Below are 25,070 nucleotides of genomic sequence, written 5' to 3' on the forward strand. Positions count from 1 at the left end.
AGAGACAACAGTAGGGGGAAAGTGGCCATGTTTTTGTAGCGCTGGATAACTACTTTAACCCCTTAGCGACCCATGACGTATCTAATACGTCATGGCGCCGCGGGGGGTGTTCAGAGCGGGGTCCCGCCGGGACCCCGCTCTGAACGGCGCTGATCCCTGCTGACACGTGCAGCCAGGCTGTGCCTCTGTTAGCCGGCGCGGGTCCCATTGCCGCGCCGGCTAATTAAGCACTTCAATGCAGCTGTCAAACCTGACAGCTGCATTGAAGGGCTTCAGACATCACGTCCCTGGTGTCTAGTGGGTCGGATCTCCCCCCCGCGATGCGATCGCGGGGGGGAGATCCGTTCTTCTGGCCGTGCCGGGCCTCAGCGTCGGAATGACGCTGATCCCGGCTCGGCAGTAGATTGCTATGGCCTGCAGCAGGCCATAGCAATCTATCACCGATCTCATGGATCTTTGCTGTGTATATACACAGCATTGATCTCTATGAGAGATCATTGCTGTGTATATACAAGCCCCCCAGGGGGGCTTCTAGTCCATGTAAAAAAAAAAGTAAAAAAGTGTTTTTATTAATAAAAAATCCCCTCCCCTAATAAAAGTCCAAATCACCCCCCTTTTCCCATTTTATAAATATAAATTAATAAATAAATAAACATATTTAGTATCGCCGCGCGCGTAATCGCCCGAACTATTAATTAATCACATTCCTGATCTCGCACGGGAAACGGCGTAAGCGCAAAAAAATTCCAAAGTGCAAAATTGCGCATTTTTGGTCGCATCAAATCCAGAAAAAATGTAATAAAAAGCGATCAAAAAGTCGTATATGCGCAATCAAGGTACCGATAGAAAGAACACATCATGGCGCAAAAACTGACACCTCACACAGCCCCATAGACCAAAGGATAAAAGCGCTATAAGCCTGGGAATGGAGCGATTTTAAGTGACATATATTTGTTAACAATGGTTTGAATTTTTTACAGGCCATCAGATACAATATAAGTTATACATGTTATATATCATAGTAATCGTAACGACTTGAGGAACATGCATAACAAGTCAGTTTTACCATAGGGCGAACGGCGTAAATGCAAAACTCCCCGAAATCAAAACAAATTCGTTTTTTTTTTCAATTTGACAGCGCAAATGATTTTTTTCCGGTTTCACAATATATTTTATGGAAAAATTATGCCTGTCATTGCAAAGTACAATTGGTTTCGCAAAAAATAAGCACTCATATAAGTCTCTAGGTGAAAAAATGCAAGCGCTATGGACTTTTAAACATAAAATGGAAAAAGCAAAAGCGCAAAAACGAAAATTGGCTTGGACCTTAAGGGGTTAAGAGTCTAGAAACACTAGCCAGATATCCCTCCGGGAAGGACCCAGCCGAGGGGTGGGTCCTGTAGGGAAACCACCATATTAAGTGGCCCTATACAGATGTAGCCAGGGTTAACTTGATCACAATGACGCATTTAACTCGACACTCTAATTGACAATTGTTGAGTCAGGGATCACGTTAATCCTGGCTACATCTGTATGTCAATGTAATGACAAGGGAGTCATGTTTCCCAGGGAGCAATGCACCTAGGATTTCACTGCATTGAGCACTTTAATTGGCAGTGTTGTCGTTTGGATGGTCTCCCTGAGATCAGTGATCTGTTTCTCTTATGGCTCTACTAGGCATTGCTCCCACCTAGCCAGAATCCTGCTCTACACTGATGAGGGGCAACACCCAGAAACAGCTGTATGTGGATGGATACCTGGCCCTGTTTGTTTTTTTTCTTGTCATTACATTGACTTATAGGGCCACTTAATATGGTGGTTTCCTATAACGAGCCACCCCTTGGCTGGGTCCTTCCCGGAGGGATATCTGGCTAGTTCTGTGTTTTGAGACTCTTAAATGAGGCTCCACGGGCTCTTCTTTTGCATAGATCTGACCTGGGTATGGTATGGCCCGCTAACTAGCTCGGACCAACCCGTGTTAGAGCATTTGTGCTGCTGAATCAATGATAAGTTCAGTGTCAGCAACACTCTGAACATTATGCTTAAGTCATATAGGATTCATGGGGCCCAAAACATATACACCGAGGGACTACACCAGGCCAGGTAATCGAAGGGACAGCAGGCACCGCCTGGTAATTGTAGCCCCCCCGCATTATGTAGCGGATTCATCAGTACAGGAAATGTTTTGCAACTTCCAGCTAGTCCTGCACCTGCTGTTACCTGGTTCTGGTATTATTGGACAGGATGGACCTGATGTGCTCTTCTGCTGCTGTAGCCCAACCCCAGGGATTCACACACACACTCATTCTATGGTCACGGTGTTTCTTCTCCATTTCAGGCCAGTGTGTATTGATAGTAAATGTAAATGAAATGTAAAAGGGATGGATTTCCTGCTGAAATATTTTGCAGCCATTCCACACTAAATCGCATGGATTTTTTCTGAGGGTCTACCTGTGGGCTTTTGAAGAGGGGGAAAAAAACACTTTCACTTTTAGGGTGGTTTCACATTGAGGAATTCTCGCGGATAAACTCAGCGAAATTTCGCCGGCTGTACGCACTCACGGACGTGCGCCTTTCCGCCGGCTCCATAGGCACCATTCTATTGGCCAGCTGATTTCGCCGAAAGAATTGACATGTCAGTTGTTTCGGCGGAATGCAGAATCAGCCGGCCCATAGAATGGTGTCTATGGAGCCAGCAGAAAGGTGCGCGTCCGTGACCGCGTACAGCTGGCGGAATTCCGCTGAGTTTATCCGCGAGAATTTCTCAATGTGAACCCACCCTTAGGCAGGGTTTACACACAGTATTATGATTAGTAACATTTGCCAGGAGCGGTTCCAAAACAAAGAAAAAGGGGCAATAATTTCCTTTCAGTTTTTTTTCTGTGATTTGTTCCACTTTTTGTTAGAAACTTAACACTGTCCGAACTCACTACATGTGAACTGCTACAGGTAATCCACAGCAATACGAGGGCTTACAGATTTTATTGTACGTTTTGGCTTGCTCATTGAAGGCAATAGGGAAAATCCACAGCAAATCCATGGTAGAAACAGACATGGTGCAAATCCACAAATCTGCATCACAGGTTAATTTCTGGACAGAGATCTGGACGTGACCTATAAAATCCCTGCCATATGCACTGTACTGTGATCTGCTGTGAGTTTGCTTCATGATGCGGGAAGAAGCAGAGAGATGTAAGAAAAATCACACTCTACATAACTGAATGAAATAATAATCCTTTAATAGTAAGAAAGTGTATCAGAGACATTTATTAGTGATCATGTGCAAATCAATTATAACAAAGTCCTTCAAATAAATCCATCCAAACATCCATACATTTTTTTTAATCATTTCCCCAAACCATAATAAAGAAACAGCAAGAAACCAGACATAGAACACAGTAAGAAAATCCTAAAATCACTGGAAGGAATTCATTAACCAGGTGTTTGCAACAAACCCAGTGTATAAATGTAAGTACAATAATGCTCAGCCAATAAGACAGAAAATCCTGTGCAGATGGACAAGTCTTCTGATTGTCACCTATAGTCATGACCACCAGATCACTGACCTATCAGAAGCCACAAATGTTTAGCATGCCAGATTAATGTCAGTTACAGTATAGTTGCAGATATTGAGGGAGTTAGGCTAGGGATAAATGGTGACATATATCACAACTGATGAGAGTGAATGTGGTCTCACTATGACCCATAAGTTGTTGAGACTGCAATCAGAAATTATTACTGGATGGATTTCCAGCAACTTGAAAGTCGCAATGCGATCCTAATCATTTTCATTAACTTCAATGCAGAGTCATTCAGTCAGTGTGGCAAAGGGATCTTTGGATCGCCTGTGTCATAGCCAAAGTCACTTAGTTAAAGGCCTTGGCCGTAAATTGCAAAAAAAATGGTGGAGTGCATACCCATGATGCAGCTCCTGAGAGTTATCTGTACACAGTCATGGCTTGGCAAGCATTCACTGGCAATCCACAACAATATGTTATCCTTCATTGTATATGCATAATGTTCTTTGTATACACAAAAATATAAAATCTATAGACAGGACACAAGGTGCTTATATGGTCATAAAGGGAAGGCCTATAAGTAGCAGAAAACCTTCACAGCACACCTACAGAGACTGCCCTCCCTTTATGTAATTAAAGGGGATCTCCACTTGGCCCCTTGACGATGAACTGATTATGAAAACCCCTAGTGATCGGCATTGATCTGTAGGGAAACCTGGCAGTAAGTGCTAAATCTCCCTGCAGCGCCACCACATCTGAAATTAGGCAATACACAATGCTTATTAACATCAATGTGTGGTCTGTATAATACAGGACTGGACTGATGCCCTTTGAACTTGTTCTGCACTATGGACAAAAGATAAGGATCCTAAACAGAGGACCCGCTAAAACCCCTTTAACAAGACTTTATTATACACAGTATTATTGCACTGTTGAACAGTGTGTAAGTACATCAGTACACACACTGGTACATTAGAGAAAAACAAGATGGTTTCTCAGTAGGACCCTAACACAGTACCTTTGGGTGACTGGTGAATAGGTTTCAAGCCAGCAGGATCATGATTTATTCACAGTTACCACTGATGCAATTCAGCGGTATCACAGACCAACAGAACAGTATTGACCTGAAGAACAAAATGGGACTTCCAACAACAATGGCCGTCCATAAATAACCTCTGCCAGACTTCCTGGCTACCACACAGCATGTGACAACTCCTGTCACAGTAGTGATTATCTTCTAGTGAAGAGTACTTCTGAACTCAGGTGCCTGAGGATGTCAGAACGGCCGCTGAAGAAACTTGTAAGGTGGCGAACCTACACTGCTTGCTGGGCTCCTAATATAAGGGTCAAAGGAACCTGGTGTCATCCCAACCAAGCTGTCATTCTGAGGTGTGTCTCCCTTAAGGAAATCATCTTCATCATCTGGGGTGGCACCAGGCTTATATAAAAAAAAAAAGATATTTACATGTCAATATGTGCAGTTTATAGTCACTGAATGATTGAAAGCCACAGCCATTAAATGTTATATAGTATTACATAATGCTAGACGGTTACAATTTATTTAAAGTACTGCTGTAACATACATTTTAGGCTCGGTTCATATGTATGTGTGTTGGAAGCCATTAAATAACAGGACATAAAACAGTTCATGTACTTTTTCGTTTGTTTAAAGTCCAGTAAAATGGCAGAAACCAGAAGGACCCTATTAAACTTAATTGAGTCTGTGGGGCTCTGTCCATTGTGCAGGGGCTGATGTGGAATACCTCCCAAACAGAGCCACAGAAGTGAACCTAGCCTTAGCTTAATATTTTCAAAAATGCTATGCAGAAAGCTGATTTTCAGGGACGCATATCTGTGGAACTTTATAGATTATGGCATTTTTTTCCTTTACTATTAAAGGGGTACTCTAGAGTTTAAAAGGGAGCACAGTGTCAGACTGCAAACAATACACCACTTTCTGCAGGGTGCACAGCAGCTGATAAGTACTGGAAAGCTTGAGAATTTTTTTAATAGAAGTAATTTACAAATCTGTAACATACTGCTGCTAGTTGATTAAAAAAAAATCTCTGGAGTACCCCTTTTAGTTCAATGTAGAAATATGAGTAATGTAGAGTGTGAGTATACTGTTTTCTAACAATTATGGGCATAATATGTCAAGCTATATACCTTAACTGGCTTTTGGGGGCCTTTCAGCTCCTCCGCATTTGACTCTTCCCAAGGCTGATAAATGGGATCTATAAATATCTTACACCTGAAAAAAGAAAAAGGATATTTATTAGAAAATTGTAACCAACATGGTAAGGCCATACACCATTTAAAAACAAAAAAAACTGACAATAGTTACTAAGAAGGTGTCAACACCCACTGAAGAAGTGAGGTGTGGCCTGGTATATTGTATGGCAATATAAAGAGTATATAAAAGAATATAAAATATACCACCACTGTTATGTCCTAATATGAAGATATGATAACTCAATGTGTAATACAAACCTTTTCAAAATGCAAGGATCAAAGGGAAAGAAGCTGTCTAGTGGGTTTGAGCAAGTCTGAGCAGAGTCGCCTCCTGTGCTGCTTCTGATGACAGGGATCATCTGTCGATTGTTGCGCTCAATGATGGTATAACAGAACACCAACTGGTATTTCCTGGAGAAGACAGATGAGCGCAGTCCAGTTACTGCATCTAGATTCAGGCAGCTGCTAGATTGTTAATATTAAAAAAAACAGAGCAGAGCAAAGCCATAGAAAACCACAAGGCCTGAAGGCGTCCCACAGTCCACACAACAACTTTTATGAATGGATGGGATATTTCTTCAGTAAAATTTACACTTACCGGGTGATTGCTGCAAAGAAATTAACAACTGAAGGAAGACAAATCTTCAGAGGATTCAGTTGACACATGACAATTCTTTCAAAATTCAGACCCTGCAAGTAAGATAGACCTAAGACAACACAAAAAATAAAGCTGTGATATACATGTGACTTAGCTATGGATTTGTTCATTTTTACAAAGTATCAGTGCCAGACAAAGCTCTCTTTATAAAACCAATAAAATAAGAAGCTGGGATAAGATAGTGATAGACAGTGATAAGATATCCAAAGGCTGAGTGGAGGGGGATATGTGACTTGGACACAAAGCCTACTGGCAAGGTGGTTGGGTAATAGGCAAGGTGCAATAGCTTCACTATTATAGGACCTGCATTACTACCCCATTTATTTGAGGTGGCTATAAAACCCTGAGATTGAACACTCAGACCGTGGTATGTGACATGGCAGATATGATTAACTATTAGAAGGGGATAGAGCACTCTTTATTATACCTTAGTATTAGTACCCACCATTAGTTTACCACAAAGCAAATAACTTCAGCCCAACTGCAAGAAGAAAAGTATAAAAGAAAAAACAATGCTGCTTCTGTGTTATGTACCCATTGTCTTGTTTGTGTAAAAAAAAAAATACTAAAAACTGCAGGCATGCATTCTATTCTCTTATTTAAAGGGGTTATCCAGCGCTACAAAAACATGGCCACTTTTCCCCCTACTGTTGTCTCCAGTTCAGGTGCAGTTTTCAATTAAGCTTCATTTACTTCAATGGAACTGAGTTTCAAAACCCCACCCAATCTGGAGGCAACAGTAGGGGGAAAGTGGCCATGGTTTTGTAGCACTGGATAACCCCTTTAATTCTAGCTGGCAAACCTCCTTACATGTAACGATTTTCATGCCGTAAAGTACATCAATTATAACAAACCTTTGCGCAAGTTGCCATCTAAAAGCTGCTTATGACGGAAAATCAGGGTATAGAAAACAGCCTGGCAGGCAGCATAGAAGGGCCCATGGAAGGTAACGTCACAGAAGGCCCGGCTCCCAGCATCCTGATTGTCTATGTAGGCATGGAGCCAGTTCACAAGGAGATCAAGGCAAGCCTTTACTGTCCTGTAAAACATACAAACATTGGATGGATATGGTACCACGTGAATCCTCCGAGTCCTATATAGAGTTACAATAATAATCATGTATCCTAACAGTACTTACTACTACCTACCTCCAACCAGCCTAGAGTAGCTGGATACAGGGAACAATAGTAGTCTTTGAATCAAATGAAGATGTCAAGTGGAAAGCTTCCACCATTTTGTAAGCAAAATCGCTGCACTTAACAAGACTTCTATACAGATGGTAAGTTTATTAGGGGTTATTCTTTATGGATAATAAATGGAATACTTACACCACAGGGATAAACTTGGCTCGGGCCAGGAAACTTCCAATATAACAAGCAGCCGTCTGTCTGATGACTGGAGCGTTGTTGGGATTTTGCAGTTTCTTCCAAAGATGTTCCAGAAATGCCTCAGCAAGTCCCTGCATACATAAGCACAAAGATATTATGCTGCATGCATAATGGTATCATATGTGTGCAATAAGATGCCCATAAATTAAATGTCCCCTGTACAACCTAGTGAATAGAGATGTGTCACAGCCTCAGAGTTATGCCGGGCTAGAGTAAAAGGACCTTGTTCGGCGCTGAACGGTACTTTAGTTCAAACAGGTATATTAAAGAGATGATTTATTGTCTCAGAAACAAAGCGTTTCGAGGTGTAGTACCTCTTTATCAAGTTAAAAGAGGATATGTCTCTTAACTTGATAAAGAGGTACTACACCTCGAAACGCGTTGTTTCTGAGACAATAAATCATCTCTTCAATATACCTGTTTGAACTAAAGTACCGTTCAGCGCCGAACAAGGTCCTTTTACTCTAGCCCGGCATAACTCTGAGGCTGTGACACATCTCTATTCTCCGGCATCGGGATCTCGTGGCTCAGGATCCTCGACAGCAAACTCTTGGACTGGCTGCTGCGGCTACTCCGTCTGTCTTCGTTGATAGCGCTACAAGGTGTTGTACTCTTTGTACAACACAAAAAGGTGAGCATAACCATATGTGCTCCCCCTTCCCACCCGAGTATTGATGTTATTACCCTATGGCGCCTCTCTCTTCCTTTTAGCCTGCTTCATCTGTACAACCTAGTAACACAGTTTTTGCAGATCAGGGAAAATACAATACTCACCAATTTGAAACTGCAGATGTAAAAAAGGACATACTGCACATGACAGCAAGCATGGGTTGGTAGAATCAGCTTGTCAAATATGGAAAGAAGATCCTTGTATAAGTCCTTTGTTTTATTAAGATCAAAGCTTCCTGCTAGATACAATCACAATTACAATATACAGTAGTCAGTATTGTACTCAAATGGAAAATTAGAAAAAAAAAACAACCGCCCCCCAAATTCTCAAAGAATACCTTTACTTTATAAACGTGATTTAAACTAGATGTCATTTTCTGATGACACATTCCCATTAAACACAAATGTATAGCAAGTCAGCACTCCAAATGCCACCAGATGCCTATAGTCTGTATTTTTAAATTTCAGTCTATAATTCAGGGATCACAGTTTTGGGGGTTTCCTTTGCATTGAGGGTTCTCCCCATGTGATTTTGTCTGTGGTTTTGTTTTTAACTTGTCTTTGTCCTGGTATGTTTTTGTTTCCTTAATAAATTGATTAATCTAGGTGGAGTGCTGCCTCTTTATAGGTCTTCTTCTATTACATATGTGCAACAGTGTATCTTATGAGGTTTCTTCGCATCCAGGGACATATACTTTTCTACTGATTGTTTGTGGTGCCCATTCGTTGTTCAGATATATTGCCAATGTGTTTCAGACACACACAAAACAGGTCGAAGACTACCGACTTAAAATGTATTAATAAAGCATTGAAGAGTTTTATTTTCGGAGAGGCAGATTCTCTTTATCTCTCTACCCACAATAGCATAGCATGTTTTGTAATTCAGCTCTTAGGGCTGGGTAGAATCATGTAAATGCCTAAGGCATATGTGAGTGAGCCCTAACATGTTTAGGCTTCTGGACCATGAGTTACATAATACTATAGCTCACCATTTTGGAAACAAATGTCTTTGATGTAAGAAAAGACAACAGACAAACATAAGTCTAATCGTTCAGCAACGGGATGAGCCATTGTTTCTTTGACAATATTTGCACTCCTCTGCTGTGGGTCTTCATCTTCATCCTGCAAGATGAACACCTTTAAGCATATAAGGATATAAACACAAATGCAGTCCTGTTCTTTGATTGCGAGATCTAAATTTAGGAAAAGGGTCATAGTATTATATGTAGCGGGGACTGCCAGCAAAACCCAATTTACATTATTAACAAATTCAAAGGGAATTTGTCAGCTGTAATTCAGGTTACAAACTGCTGACACCCCTACTTAATTGGCACCTGGAAGCTGAGTCCCAAGCAGGGTCAGGTATGGGAGGGGGAACAAGGAGGTGTTACACCACTGTGCACTTTAGGAGCTCAGGAAAGCCTCTTGTATTCCTCTTACTATAATTATAATAAAATAATTTTCTACATTCTGGAATCACAGATATATGAAAGGTACCATGTGTCGCTCTGTTTTTTACACATTTGATTATGAATAGATTCTGGGAAAAAATAACAGATCTCCCAATAAAGTTTTTAAGAGATTATCCAGGATTATATAAAAAAAAAAATAAACACAGCAAGAACAGCAACACCCTGTCTCCAGGTTGTGTGTGGTAATGCAATTCAGCTTCATTCACTTAAATGGAAACGAGCTGTGAAAGCTCACCCAAACCTGAGGACAAGAGTGGTGCTGTTTTTGCAGGAAAGCAGCCATATTTTTCAAAGCCTTTAATATGTATAAAAAAACTGTTTTGCAGAGTATCTTACCATGTTAAATAGTGCTTCCTCTGCAGAATTCATCTCCTTATTAGTAATCCAAGCACTTTCTTCTGCATCTTCTATATCATGGCGAGATGCACTCACCTAAAACAAAAGAAAAAAAGATCATTCAAGCGTAACTTACAATACAAAGCGCTTGTCATTCAGATAAAATAAAAAAAAATTGGATGCAAAAGGGACAATACTTTTAAATGACAGCAGTAGCAGGATTTTAACTATAATTATTTAAGATTTTTGCTCTTATTGCTACTGAGAACAAAATAGAAGATAAAAGACTTGTTTCGGGCTGCAAAAATCAGGATCGCTTATAGCAATTGCAGCCAATACACTGAAGGTGAAACACACTTACATCAAGTTTAAGCAACTTTTCAATGATAAGTTCCAAGACTTCCTGTCTGATCATTGGGAAGTACACGGTGATCCGTAGAAGGTTATGGATGTAACATTCCTGAACAAAGAGAGAAATATATCACTGCGGACATAACTGAGACATGTCAGAATTAAACACAGGCTACACAGTAAAAGTTGACAGTATCACTCTGGCAATAGACGAATGGCTTATGGTGGTGCAGCACAACAACCTAATCTGTGGTAAAACTACACCTCTTATTCTTAGAAAAAATTCACTAATGTATATCTATGAATGAAATCACGCCCTTCACAAGTAGTGGCAATTCACGAATAAAGCAAATCTACTAACCAGACAGGTTGCCTCATAAATAGCCTGCATTCTGCTCTCTGATATATGGGTAGAGGTCTTACAAGCTTAATACAGAAACAATTCCATATAATAATCTGTGATAAGAAGAAGGTAAAGTCTTAAAAAAGATGTCACACTGTAAAGTGTTGATATAATAGAGAAAAGGCAAAAGCTTTAATTGGTCTTGGTGTTCTGACTTCCACCAACTGCTACATAGAGCAAGGAGAAGAGCCCAGGTAAGTGCTTCTCCCCCCATTCTCTCTCGACTGAGACAGATTCTATAGAAAATCTATAGGTTCCATCTCCTGCAGTCAGGACAGAGACAGTGACAAAATTGTCTCTATGACGTGCCAAAGTTAATTGATGTGCTACTGTCTTGTGTTACGGACGATATTGACAGTATACCAACGACTACACATTAACAGCATCATCTTATATTCTGGGTAGAAAAAAATCCCCTCCCTTCGGTGACAATAGGTCACACTTCACATCAGACAGCTTGCCTTCTCTCCTGTGAGCCCCCTGTGCCCGTCTATGCTAAAAGCAGAGTAGGGTACTCAGGAAAGAAGACAATCTGATGTTAGAGTGACCTACAGTCCTAGAAAGGAGGACTACCCTCAGCTGGATTGGGTAAATGGTAAAGCTTAGCTGTCTCAATTTAACCATAAACTTCTACAAGATTAATTTAATAAAATTAGAACCCGTCAGATAATGATGGATTTATTGGGGAACCTCACCATGACTCTCTGTGATTTCTTGATATAGGGGAATTTTTCCACAAGTATTGGCACAAGGAAACGTGGAGTACTGTATGGAATAAAAACACAGAGAAATTACCAAAGATTATGGCCCAGATTTATCAATCACAGCTCAGCTTAAAATAAATGTTGAGCTGCGATTGGTTGCTATCGGCAGCTTACCCCAGTTTCTGTTTTACACAGTTTGATAAATCTGGGCCTATGTTTAGTACATTGTTAATTAACCCTTCAAGTAGAGAGATGGTGCCTAGCTGCAGGGGCTTCCTGTCCTCATAACCCAACCAGTAGCAATGCAAGTAATGAACACAAGAGTAAGGGTCCTTTTAGATAGACCGATTGCGGCCTGATCAATAATGTAAATGAGCACAGATCTGCTAGATTGGCGCTTGTTTACAGATCCTATTACATGGCTCGATGATCGCTCATCAATGGCTGCACGCACATCATTAGCAATGTCCGTGCTGCCTTTGCCTTAAACTGTTATACATTACCTCTCCGAGCTTCCAGTCCTCTTCTGCTTTCTTCCCGCGATTTGAAGCTACGCCGCGTCTGTAGCTTCACATCACCTGTCACCTCAGAGACCGATTTGAAGCTACAGCCACAGTGCCAGGAAATAAGCAGAGGGGAGAAGAAGACCGGGAGAGTAGAGAGGGAATGTATAACAGTTTATTCAATCGTTAGCCACGCAATGCGATTACACGTGGAGATGCATGGTCAGTGGCTGATGATTTTGGTGTTGGACCTAAAGACGCGATCAGCCGATGATAGTTGTCTTTATTACAGAGATCAATAATCGTCCTGATTCGTCAGATTATCGCTCTGTGTAATAGGGCCTTAACATTTTCTGTATCCCTATCAAGGGCAGGTCATCAGACAAAGATATCATGAGCCAATGGGTAGGAAGCAGCAGATGGGGGATGGATTTAGGTAAAGGATCCAGCACTCCTTTTGTTAGTGCGGCCCACAGACCTATGTTAAGGGCCTTCACACTAACACAATGGAAAAGGTGCACATATAACCAGCAAGAAGTAGTACTCACGAAGGAACATATTGTGCTATCATCTGCAATGTCCGATGACAGGTGTTAAATGTTGAGACAATATCTGTGAAGGCGGAGAAATTCATGATTATCATCATAAAATGGCTAATTCCAGTCTATGAATGTTACCAGTCTATTCCTGACTGCAACTACAAATCAGAAACATAAAGAGAAAAATAAAATAAGGAAAATAAAATTATCTGGGAACTACAGAAACTATCTAAGTGAACTAGACTCACCTTCATTTTCATCCTCAGAGTCGGAAATATTCACATCACCTTCGCTTATAATCACACGAGCTGAAAGAGGTTTGGATAACCATACGTCAATATTACTACTATAGTGCCACAGCAGTGATGGGGGGAAAAAATTTGAAGGATTTGTTACTTTCTGGATTTTTACTTCTGAATGTTCTGAATGTGAGTTATTCCCATCCAGGTTGCAGGAAACACATGGAAAACATGTCAAGAAATGCTAAAAACATTTTTTTCAACAGCATCAGAAAAATTAGTTTAACCAACAATGTTGATTTCTTACTGAAAGCAATAGGGAACGGCTTTCCCACTGATTCTGTATGGATTTTGATGCAGAGTGCCCTATTAAGATTTAACAGGCATATTATACAGCATTGTAGAATTATTGCAGTGTTTTACAAAAGATTCCAGGTTTCCTATTGGGTTTACTTTCCTTTAATAAATAAATAAACCTTATTATGCAAGAGATAAAACATAATTGGCATATCTGCATCCTTTTAAAAAGCAGAAATAAAAATCTATAACATTATCATAAGGGACAAAAGCTCACTGCAATAGAGACTAGTACAAAGTACACACTCATCTTACCTGGTACAAAGTGGGAGACAATCATATTCAGACAAGGCCGTAAGTAGACGGTCTGTGCGGACACAAGGTTACCCAAAAAAGCCAAATATTCTTCCACAACTTCCTTGCTTCTGTTTATCCATGGTAGTTTCTAAAGGAAAAATGTAAAAAAAAAAAGTCACCTATTGCTTAAAGCAGCATATTTTTTAGTTTTTTTGTGATGTTTTTCCTCATATTCCATTTCAGTATACATTCTACAATAATCCTGAAATCTAGCTGTATTTTTCCTGGCTACAAAGCCTAACACTGACGCTTCCTGTTCTGTACAGCTAGTTTTCCAGCAGACTCTTCCTTATCACATAAATGATAAAAAGTGACACCAACAGAGTAGATGAGCTCAAGCTATTCATAATAGCTGATGCTCAGAGCTCAGTCTTCCCCATCCCTAGACACTGACCTCTGCCCAGGTCACATGCCTAGAAAACTGTCACTTAGAAGTAAATGATGTCATCTTCAGTCTATTGTGCCTATGTCCATGGGGCGTGCTGGAAAGCATATCTCAAAATGCTGCTAAAAAGCAGCTCAGGCAAGAATGGCTGAAGGAAAAAGAAAGAAAACAACTAAGTGACACATTCACTTTAATACTCCAGTTCATTCCAATAGTCTATAAAATACATTGTGTAGTCCACTGTGTGACAATGATCAGTGTTTGAATTAGCTGTTAGTAATAACCCCAAAACACCCATGAAGCTATATAGTGTAATGAAGCCCCCAGCACTGTTTCCAAACATGTTACTGACACCTTTACTTATATCCCCTAAAAATTAACTTTGTATGTTTTGCGCCATATATAAATTACCCTTAGCTGGGTAGTCACGGATGGTGTGCCCAAGCCGTCTGATATCAAGTCTCTCTGGGTGTGATTCTTAGTGCAGGAGTCTGCTGCATCACATAGGGGCCGGCCTGATCCTGAGCGCCAACACCCCCAGAGGGGTGTAAGAGCTCGGCATCTGTGACTAGTTCACCACTGAGGACTGTCTGGATGCCCAGCTAAGATCATTTTCAGGAAACGACATAAGGAAAGCTGATAGAAGTCAGCTACATATTCGGAATCATTCGGAATGGGGGCATTATTACACTACGTGTATAGTTTCTTTTGCATGTTGGTGGTTCCCTTTAAACACTGGAAAAACATGTATTAACCTGTTAGCTGAGCAGCCACTTTTGGTTGCCGGGACCAGTCACCAGTCTCTGACGTGACTCAGAGTTAGGGCTTACACTGAGTAAATCAGACGGAATCCCACCTGCCCGAGTGTTCTATAGCCTGTCTATGGGAGAGCGCGCACTCCTCCGCTGCCGCCCCTCTCCGCTCAAAGAAGTGACATGTCCCTTCTTTGAGCGGAGAGCGGCGGAGGAGCGCACACTCTCCAATAGAGAAGCAGTGTCACACTGAGACAGGCGGGATGTTCACACTGAGTAAATCAGGCGGGGCTTTCCACCGCAGAATTCCACCTGATTTACTCAGTGTGAATATACCCTTGCTAGAGATGAGCGAACCTTGAGCATGCTCGAGTCCATCCGAACCCGAGCATTCAGCATTTGATTAGCTGGGGCTGCTGAATTTAGATAAAGCTCTAAGGTTGTCTGGAAAACATGGATACAGCCAAAGACTATATCCATGTTTTCCACATAGCCTTAGTACTTTATCCAACTTCAGCAGCCACTGCTAATCAAATGCCGAACGATCGGGTTCGGATAGACTCGAGCATGCTCGAGGTTCGCTCATCTCTAACCCTTACAGTTTAACTCCTTCACATGCATGTACGTGAGGTTGCTTTTAGGGGATTTTGGGTAAAGGGGTCAAACAAACAACAAGCAATAATAAAAAAAAAAAAATAGTTACAAACTAAATAAGTGAACTTCCCTTTTCATGTTATCATGTATCACATATACTGCACTATTCCAACATGGATCTGCCACCTATCCCAGGGCTTCCATTAATCAGGATTGGCAGTACTAGACAACACAGCAGCTTGAAGGCTTAGTACCACACAGCAAACTCACCAGCACAATGCTGACTAGCTGTTCAAAATCAATTGTTAGGTAAGTGACGGAAATCCGTAGTTCCCGCAGCCAGTTAATAATCTGCACATCCTGTAAGGGACCAAACACAAGAAATTATCATCTCAGCATCAAATAAATCTAATGTAATAAGATCGTGGTCTCAGTAATGGCAGCCATTTGTCTCTAAATCCTCTGAGGGTTGGGTCTGTCACATAGCTGAATGCCACACATTTCATGTCTGCTCCATCCCCTGGCATCTTGTATACAGATAACTAATCTCCATATGCTACTGTGACTAACAGAGAACTGATATTTGCCCAGTTACTATGACGACACTTAATTTTTACCACTGAAATCTATGGATAAAACTCTTTAACAATGTCTATAATGTATGACCTGTAATATTGTACTGTATGAAGTGATCAGTACTACCACATGGGCTCCATAGCTAATAATGTAGTTGACATATATGAGAAAGTAATACTTTTATGGACATCAAAAGTGTGGTAGAACAAATGCAGTGGGAGGTACCTTTATTTCTGGATCAGACAGCTGGTGCTTTAAGAGCTCAAAATCACTTGTGTTGCCCTAAAAGGTAGTAAAAAAAAAAAAAAAAAAAAAGGCAGATCACAAATCACGAAAATACAGAGTGCAGAAATCACAGTATAGAAGACCATGGTAAGATGATCACATGATCCAACTAAACCTAGCTGAACAGATCAGCAGGTGCTTACAAGGTGACAAAGAGGCAAATTCTTCTCCCCCTTCTAGAAGCCAGTGAATAAGCAGGTAATACTCCCCAAGATATCCTTGCACCATTCATTGGATGAAGCATTCATCTTTCTCTCTCTCATAGCCTGGAGGGAAAGCAGTGCATATCAACACATAGCATTGGTACATGTGCTGAATGCGAGTGGCACAACAGATCTTCCCAAGCGTATAGAGGTCCTAAAGGAGTTCTCCATAATTTAAAATAATCAAAAAAGAACATAAAAACCTTTACTCCATCGCAGAAGCTTCGGTGGACACTCCAGTCTCATTCACTGTTCAGCTGTGGGAGCCATGATGCCAGTAATACAGAACAGGACTGCAGCAGTCACACATCGCTTGTTAGTAGACAGTGACGCCCACAAAAGCTTCTGTGTTGAATGGTCACAGGAGCTGTATACCCGAAAAAAAGGACTTTAATCCCCCGGGTGCGTGACACGCAGCGGCGGGGAAGCAGTCATCTGGGCAGCTCCCCACCCGTATCTAGTCACCACGCTCTGCCTGTCAGCACGCTTGGAGGGATGAGAGACAGGCAGAGAGGCCAGTAAAGGACCTCTCTGCCTGTCATTTATCCTCTCAGAGCACGGTGGCTAGCACTCCCTAGGGGATTAAAGTCCTTTTTTTCAGGTATATAGCTACTGCTGCAGGAGCTGTATACAGCAGTTCTGGGAACCATATCAGCCCGATTGGGCTGATTGGTTCCCTTCAATATGTCCATCACTACCCACAGGGTGGCCCACTCTCCACTGCCAATAAGCAACTGGGCCTCCAAATTTTCAGGACTGTCCAGGGGTCCTAGTAGCTGGACCCAATCAATGACTTTCAAATTATACTTCTGACTAGTGGAAATTATTATTGGGTGATACCCCCTTTCATTTTCACATCTAGAATACTTAGTCACTGTCTTCATAAATGCCCCACAATAGTATAAATGACCTAAAGGATACAAGTATGGACATGAGATTTTGTTAGTTTACCTGGGAATACTTCGATAGGACTTCAGTCACTTTTCCACCAAACCGGACGGTTTTCTTGGGTGGAGAGTTCAGAAACTCATTACTTTCAGTCATCATGGTGTCTCTTATAAGAACTGATAGGACCTGTTGATGATAAGAAGCAGAATTATAGGAAGGTTATTTCACATTGTGTCCAGTTCCTTTACTGACACATAGAATTGTACTATATTGGATACTGTGGATAGGACACAACTTTGCAAGTTCGGAAAACACTTTTAATTTACATTTTTCATAAGGAAAATCCATAGCGGCAGGTCAGCCCAAAGTCTACAAAATCTGGTGTGGTCTGTCACTGCAGATTTACATGTAGAAATTCTGACCTGTGTAAATCGACACTAAAAGGGGCATCCCTAGGAGGGGAAAAACATTTTGAAAGGTGTCAAGGTTCTTTGAAATAAAGAAGACTAATCTCCCTGTTATCCCACCACGTGTCCAGGCATTTCTGTATTTTGGCACAATGCAAAGAAGGGCAAGTAGCAGGAACCATTCAAGATGACACATTTCTGCACCTGTATTAGAGCCCAACTAAAAGTGGAGATATCATCACATAGGGCTGGGCGGTATACCGTGAAAATACCGATACAGTCACTGGCGTCGGTTAACCGACCTCAACTTGGCCAGGACGGTATCTGCGGTATTTTCTGTATTCCCCGTCTTCCTGCCGCCGCCTAATTGCTGTCCGGACCATGCAGGAGGCATTTACAATAATCTATTCTGCTGCTGGGGGAGGGGGGACCTGTAAGCAGTCTCTTATTAATAATGTGCTTGGCCAGCCAATCCCCCCCTACACCCGTATTGCGTCGCCCATGTACCGCCTCTGCAGACCTCCTTTTTATTGGCTGCGGGTGGGTGGGCTTTCCTGTGTTCGCACGGGCTGGCAGTTGGATGTGCGCCACAGGCGGTAAGATGGCAGCCGCTTGTCACCCAGGCCCGGCCCTTGTGTAGTGATAAGTGATAGCGTTTGGTGCCGGACTGCTGATGGTATGCGGGTGAGGGGGCGGAGCCGGACGGAGCTGTACTGTACACTATCGTTCTGGATGGAAGCTGCTGCTGCACTGTCAGCGTGCACCCAGGCCCCCTGTGTGGTGGTAACAGCCTGTTCATCCAGATTGATAGTGTACAGTACAGCGCAGGCCGGGCCCCGCCCCCTCACCCGCATACCACCGGCATCAAACGCTACTGCACCCATGGACCCCCAGGCTGCTATCACTACGCAGGGGCCGGGGTGCACGCTGACAGTGCAGCAGCAGTACAGCGCCGGCCTCACCCGCATACCACCGTGGCCGGGTGGAGAGGTGGGGGCTGGACAGCTGATCCTCCGATTTACCTCCCGAGCCAGGGCGCACAAATACTGGTGCAGGGCAGGGGATGGAAGATCCTGCTGCGGGGGGCTGGAGATGTGACAGGCTGCGCACAGGCGGCAGCTTCCCCTCCAGTGTGAGCTCAGCGCTGCTGCTGCCGGGCGGCTCACTTCTCCTAGCTTCTCTGGAAGCTGCACGGTGAGCCCTGCCCCCCTCTCCCGCATATATAGTTGAGGTCAGGTATGCTTCGGCACATCCTCCCTTCACTGGCCACCGCACTCTGTCCCGCACAGGAATCCTCGGAGCCCCGTTATGTTTTGTCAGTGCTGAAAGCAGCCATGTGTGACGCTCTGCCCGGGACACAGATATATGTGCTACAGCACCGAGTGACAGGGTCCGAGGATTCCTGTGCGGGAGAGAGAGAGCGGTGCCCGGGGGAGCAAGGAGGTGCCGACCTATACCTGACCCCCGCAGCCACTGAGTGACTGGGGGTAGATAGATAGATAGATAGATAGATAGATTTGAGTCCTATCTATCTCCTATCTATCTCTCTCCTATCTATCTATTTATCTCCTATCTATCTATCTCCTATCTATTTATCTACTATCTATCTATCTCCTATCTATCTATCTATCTCCCTCCCTATCTATCTATTATCTATCTGTCTATCTCCCTATCTATCTCCCTATCTATTATCTATCTCCCTATCTATCTATCTATCTGAATATATACTGTATATATAGACAGATATAGCAAACAATATAGGCAGCACACGTAACGAACTGTGGCTGCCAGCATATGAATCCCAGACCTTGGATCAAGTCAGCTAGTAAAAAATACTCTGCAGCACTCTGATGGTAATACAAACATGAATTTATTCCATATAACAATATGCAGCAAACTTCACAATTAATACACAAAGTTTTGGCTTCTCCTACGCCATTTTCAAGTGCCACTAGGAGACGCCAAAACATTGTGTATTACTTGTGTTACTATGTTTGTGTTACCATCGGAAAATGGGGTTTCAAAAGGGGCGTGTCATAATTATCGTTCGATTTATCGTTACCGCGGCTACATGTATGATAAACCGCGATATTGATTTAGGCCATTATCGCCCAGCCCTATCATCACATGCAGCTATAACATGTACAGAAATATATCTGTACAATGCTTCTGAGAAACCTCCCAAATTGCCCAATGTGTATAGGGGTCTTCTGACCCTCCCCCAATAGATGATGTCTAATGGTACTTTTACGCGGTGTGATAATTTGCACGTAATTTGCACGATTAACGATTTTGAATGAACGATTTATTTTTTATAAAGATCAGCGTTTAGACGGAACGATACATTGTACGGAAAATTCGCTATGCGATCGTTTTGCGATCGTTTAAGCCTATCTCACACATAGGTGAAATCGCTGAAAGAATGTTTACACTGAACGATCTGCGAATTTTTTGCGAACGATCAACGATGATTTGAGAACATGTTGAAAGATCAAAATGAATGATTTTTTGCTCGTCGTTTGATCGTACGCTGCGTTTACACGTACGATTATCGTTCGAATTCGACCGTTATCGTGCAAAAACTAACGATAATCGTCCCGTGTAAAAGGAACATAAGAAAGAGAAGGATCAGGCATGTTAGATGTTAACTGCCCAATTATTTTGCTCCTGGGAAGACAAACAACTAGAGGTGCCTGGTAGCGGCTTACCTCCCTTTTTCAGAAAATAAACTCTCAGCAGAGCCAAACCTTCATTTGTACTGAAGGAAGAGGACAGTTGCATAGGTATATTAACATAGAGAGTGATGGTCCGGTTATGGTTTATAGCAGGGGTGGGGAACCTCCGGCCCGCGGGCCGCATCCGGCCCCTGAGACCTCCCGATGCGGCCCGCGGCTCCCCTGTGACACGCGCTGCTTTGGAGGAGGAAGGAGCCGGCGCACACAGCATCCTCTGTGACAGCTGCCGTGCTGTCTGTGTCGGCTCCTCCCTCCTCCAAAGCGGCGCGTGTCTTCAGTCTCCTGCGGGCCGCGCGCGATGACGTCATTTCATCGCGCGCCGCCTGCAGGAGAAGACCGGCACAGAGGACCTGGGAGAGAAGAGGACCTGGACAGCGTGGGAACGGAGGAAAGGTGAGAGGGATGTATATTTATTGATGGGGGGGGGGATAACTAGGCCACCAGGGACATGACTGATGGGGGGGGATAACTAGGCTACCAGGGACATGACTGATGGGGGGGGGGATAACTAGGCTACCAGGGACATGACTGATGGGGGTTAACTAGTCCACCAGGGACATGACTGATGGGGGGGGGGATAACTAGGCTACTAGGGACAAGACTGTTGGGGGTTAACTGGTCCACCAGGGACATGACTGTTGGGTGTTTACTGGTCCACCAGGCATATGACTGTTGGGGGTTAACTGGTCCACCAGGGACATGACTGTTGGGGGGGGGGGATAACTAGGCCACCAGGGACAAGACTGTTGGGGGTTAACTGGTCCACCAGGGACATGACTGTTGGGGGTTAACTGGTCCACCAGGCATATGACTGTTGGGGGTTAACTGGTCCACCAGGGACATGACTGTTGGGGGTTAACTAGGCTACCAGGGACATGACTGTTGGGGGTTAACTAGGCTACCAGGGACATGACTGTTGGGGGTTAACTAGGCCACCAGGGACATGACTGTTGGGGGTTAACTAGGCCACCAGGGACATGACTAATGGGGGTTAACTAGGCCACCAGGGACAGGCCTGATGGGGGGTTAACTAGGCTACCAGGGACATGCCTGATAGGGGGTTAACTAGGCTACCAGGGACATGACTGAGGGATTAACTAGGCTACCAGGGACATGACTGATGTGAGTTAACTAGGCTACCAGGGACATGCCTGATGGGGGTTAACTGGTCCACCAGGGACAGGCCTGATGGGGGTTAGCTAGGCCACCAGGGACATGACTGTTGGGGGTTAACTAGGCCACCAGGGACATGACTGATGGGGGGGGGATAACTAGGCTACCAGGGACATGACTGATGGGGGGGGGGGGGATAACTAGGCTACCAGGGACATGACTGATGGGGGTTAACTAGTCCACCAGGGACATGAGTGATGGGGGGGGGATAACTAGGCTACTAGGGACAAGACTGTTGGGGGTTAACTGGTCCACCAGGGACATGACTGTTGGGTGTTTACTGGTCCACCAGGCATATGACTGTTGGGGGTTAACTGGTCCACCAGGGACATGACTGTTGGGGGGGGGGGATAACTAGGCCACCAGGGACAAGACTGTTGGGGGTTAACTGGTCCACCAGGGACATGACTGTTGGGGGTTAACTGGTCCACCAGGCATATGACTGTTGGGGGTTAACTGGTCCACCAGGGACATGACTGTTGGGGGTTAACTAGGCTACCAGGGACATGACTGTTGGGGGGTTAACTAGGCTACCAGGGACATGACTGTTGGGGGTTAACTAGGCCACCAGGGACATGACTGTTGGGGGTTAACTAGGCCACCAGGGACATGACTAATGGGGGTTAACTAGGCCACCAGGGACAGGCCTGATGGGGGGTTAACTAGGCTACCAGGGACAGGCCTGATGGGGGGTTAACTAGGCTACCAGGGACATGACTTAGGGATTAACTAGGCTACCAGGGACATGACTGATGTGGGTTAACTAGGCTACCAGGGACATGACTGATGTGGGTTAACTAGGCTACCAGGGACATGCCTGATGGGGGTTAACTGGTCCACCAGGGACAGGCCTGATGGGGGTTAGCTAGGCCACCAGGGACATGACTGTTGGGGGTTAACTAGGCCACCAGGGACATGACTAATGGGGGTTAACTAGGCTACCAGGGACAGGCCTGATGGGGGGTTAACTAGGCTACCAGGGACATGACTGATGTGGGTTAATTAGGCTACCAGGGACATGCCTGATGGGGGTTAACTAGGCCACCAGGGACATGCCTGATGGGGGTTAACTAGGCTACCAGGGACATGCCTGATGGGGGGTAACTAGGCTACCAGGGACAAGACTGATGGGGGTTAACTAGGCTACCAGGGACATGCCTGATGGGGGTTAACTAGGCTACCAGGGACATGCCTGATGGGGGTTAACTAGTCCACCAGGGACAAGACTGATGCGGGTTAACTAGGCTACCAGGGACATGACTGATGGGGGTTAACTAGTCCACCAGGGACATGACTGATGGGGGTTAACTAGGCTACCAGGGGCATGACTGATGGGGGTTAACTAGGCTACCAGGGACATGCCTGATGGGGGTTAACTAGGCTACCAGGGACATGCCTGATGGGGGTTAACTAGGCTACCAGGGACATGCCTGATGGGGGTTAACTAGGCTACCAGGGACATGACTGATGGGGGTTAACTAGGCTACCAGGGACATGGCTGGGGGTTAACTACAATAGCAGGGGCACTAGGCGAACAATACTTTGCCTTGCCCTGGGTGCTGCAAACCCCCGCTACTAACTGCTGCGCACGGTATGCGGCCCTCGAATGATTTTATAAATGCCCGACCGGCCCTCGACATGGAAAAGGTTCCCCACCCCTGGTTTATAGGGTAGACTCATTAAAGGAGAAGGACGGATGTTTTTAAAATCTGGCAGCCAGAAGGGTGGAATCTGATCAGGACTATGAACTTTCCTCTCCCCGTGCCCGGGTTAAGCGACAGGACTGGCCTCGGGACCCCCACCTGGCTCTGTGATATCCGGCGCCAACTTGTCACAACCCGGGCACAGGAGGAGGTGAGTTCATACGCCTGATCAAATTTCTCCCCTGTCGGCTGCAGGATTGTAAAAATGGCTGGACTTCTCCTTTAAGTTGTCTTTGTTGCCCAAACCAACCAATCACAGCTCAACTTTTATTTAGCGAGAGCTGAGCTGTGATTTGTTGATAGGGGCAACAAAGAATCTTACTATAAGACACAGACGAGTTGCGTGTTAGTGAAACTCTGCCTGCACATGATGTTTAATAGCTGCTTGATGTTACTGATGTCACATGACATTAAGTGCGGGTGTGGTTTTGCTTGCACCCAATCCTCCTGACATGCACCCACCCCTGCTCATCTTGAAGGGTATCCTTCTGAGACGGCCATTTTGAGGAGGTGGAACAGGTAGGACTGTTTCTGCTCCCTGGGTATCCCCTTTAATACAGCAATTTCAAAGGTGACCGTTTCCCTTTAAAGCGTCACTGTCATTGGTAGTAACTTTTCTCACCTCAACAGACAGGTGAGAAGATATTGCCGAGACTCTGCACATAACGTTAGTGATTGATGTCTCATTGCAACATAAAAGCCCAACTACAACTGATGGACCTTTAGCTGCAAGTCGCATGTGACATTGCTGCCACTAACCTCAATGCAAGTTTTATGCAAGCGTTACCTGGTTGGGAGTTGACTGCATTTTACCTGTTAAATTGCATTTGTAGTCACACAAATATTTGGTTGCATGACTGAGATGCAATGTGCATTGTGGCTGTGTAGCCCTGGGTATAGGAGAACATTGTATAAGTCCTCACACACAATAAAGGGAAAATAATGCTAAAGCAGAAGTGTGGCAGGACAGCACAATCCTACAGGAGGCCGCCTCTTAAAGGGGCGTTCCACTACAGTCACTTATAGGATGACAGCATACATGAGGTGGTCACAGGGAGTCCATGGTCACTCAGCTGTTCCTAAATCTCCCATAAGGAATAATGGAGGAGGTTGGCACAGGCAGCGGGGCCACCATATAAGACCTTCACAGAATAGCTTATAAACTAATGTTTCCTGCTATAAAACTACAACTCCCAGCATCCCCTTACAGTCTTTAGCTGTGAGTGCATGCTGGGAGTTGTAGTTGTGAAACAGGTGGAGACTCACAGTCAGAGAACATTTCTTTAGAGGCAAACTTCAGCCTATATAAGTTACAGCGGCGAGGCGCCAGCACTGCTTAACCCCTGCCCTCCCTAATCCCGATATCACGTGACCCTCTGGAGAAGCGGGAATATATACAGAAAGATGGCGAAATCCGTACCAGTAGGTGCCCGAAGGTGCCGGAGATAGTCCCGAGCCAAAACAACGTGGTTCCCTTGCCTCACGCAGCGAGAAAAGCCATACAGGAAGTGCGTCATGCCGAACAGGAAGTGGGGCAGCGCACACGGCATAACGAGGCGGCCATGTTGGGTGTACCATTAGTTTTCAACTGAGGAATAAATCCTAGATTATTTGCATTCATTACGAGATAATATTAATAAATTCCTTTATATTTTGGTGCATGTGCACACAGCCTCAAAGTAATTTATATGGTAATCATTAGT

The 25,070-nt window shown here is 44.1% G+C and overlaps 1 protein-coding gene across 2 annotated transcripts; it reads right to left on the reverse strand.

Moving 5' to 3' along the window:
- Positions 1-3,218: 3,218 nt before the first annotated feature.
- RRN3 (RRN3 homolog, RNA polymerase I transcription factor) lies at positions 3,219-24,867 on the reverse strand. 2 transcript variants are annotated; one of them, XM_069983703.1, is made up of 18 exons: positions 24,788-24,867; positions 17,413-17,535; positions 16,199-16,255; positions 15,668-15,757; positions 13,625-13,754; positions 13,022-13,081; positions 12,783-12,846; positions 11,723-11,792; positions 10,635-10,733; positions 10,274-10,369; positions 9,455-9,587; positions 8,571-8,701; positions 7,737-7,867; positions 7,263-7,447; positions 6,349-6,457; positions 6,009-6,161; positions 5,685-5,769; positions 3,219-4,956 (listed from the first exon to the last, which is right to left on the reverse strand). In XM_069983703.1, exons 2-18 carry the CDS (start codon positions 17,506-17,508, stop codon positions 4,795-4,797), a joined length of 1,851 nt encoding a protein of 616 aa, XP_069839804.1. In that variant the 5' UTR covers positions 17,509-17,535; positions 24,788-24,867; the 3' UTR covers positions 3,219-4,794. The 2 variants fall into 2 exon arrangements, with proteins under 2 accessions (XP_069839804.1, XP_069839803.1); XM_069983702.1 differs by having other exon boundaries at positions 8,571-8,704.
- Positions 24,868-25,070: the final 203 nt, after the last annotated feature.

This window comes from Dendropsophus ebraccatus, chromosome 9, assembly GCF_027789765.1.
Source record: "Dendropsophus ebraccatus isolate aDenEbr1 chromosome 9, aDenEbr1.pat, whole genome shotgun sequence".
Classification (NCBI taxonomy): Eukaryota; Metazoa; Chordata; class Amphibia; order Anura; family Hylidae; genus Dendropsophus; species Dendropsophus ebraccatus.

Bases quoted from the DNA above. Each gene is read 5' to 3' on its own strand.
- RRN3 (XM_069983702.1), bottom strand. From the start codon at position 17,508: ATGATGACTGAAAGTAATGAGTTTCTGAACTCTCCACCCAAGAAAACC. The intron at 15,758-16,198 runs GTACCTCCCACT...GGTCCCTTACAG, and splicing joins TGTCTGATCCAGAAATAAAG to GATGTGCAGATTATTAACTG. The intron at 6,458-7,262 runs GTTTGTTATAAT...GTGTTGTCTTAG, and splicing joins AGATGGCAACTTGCGCAAAG to GTCTATCTTACTTGCAGGGT.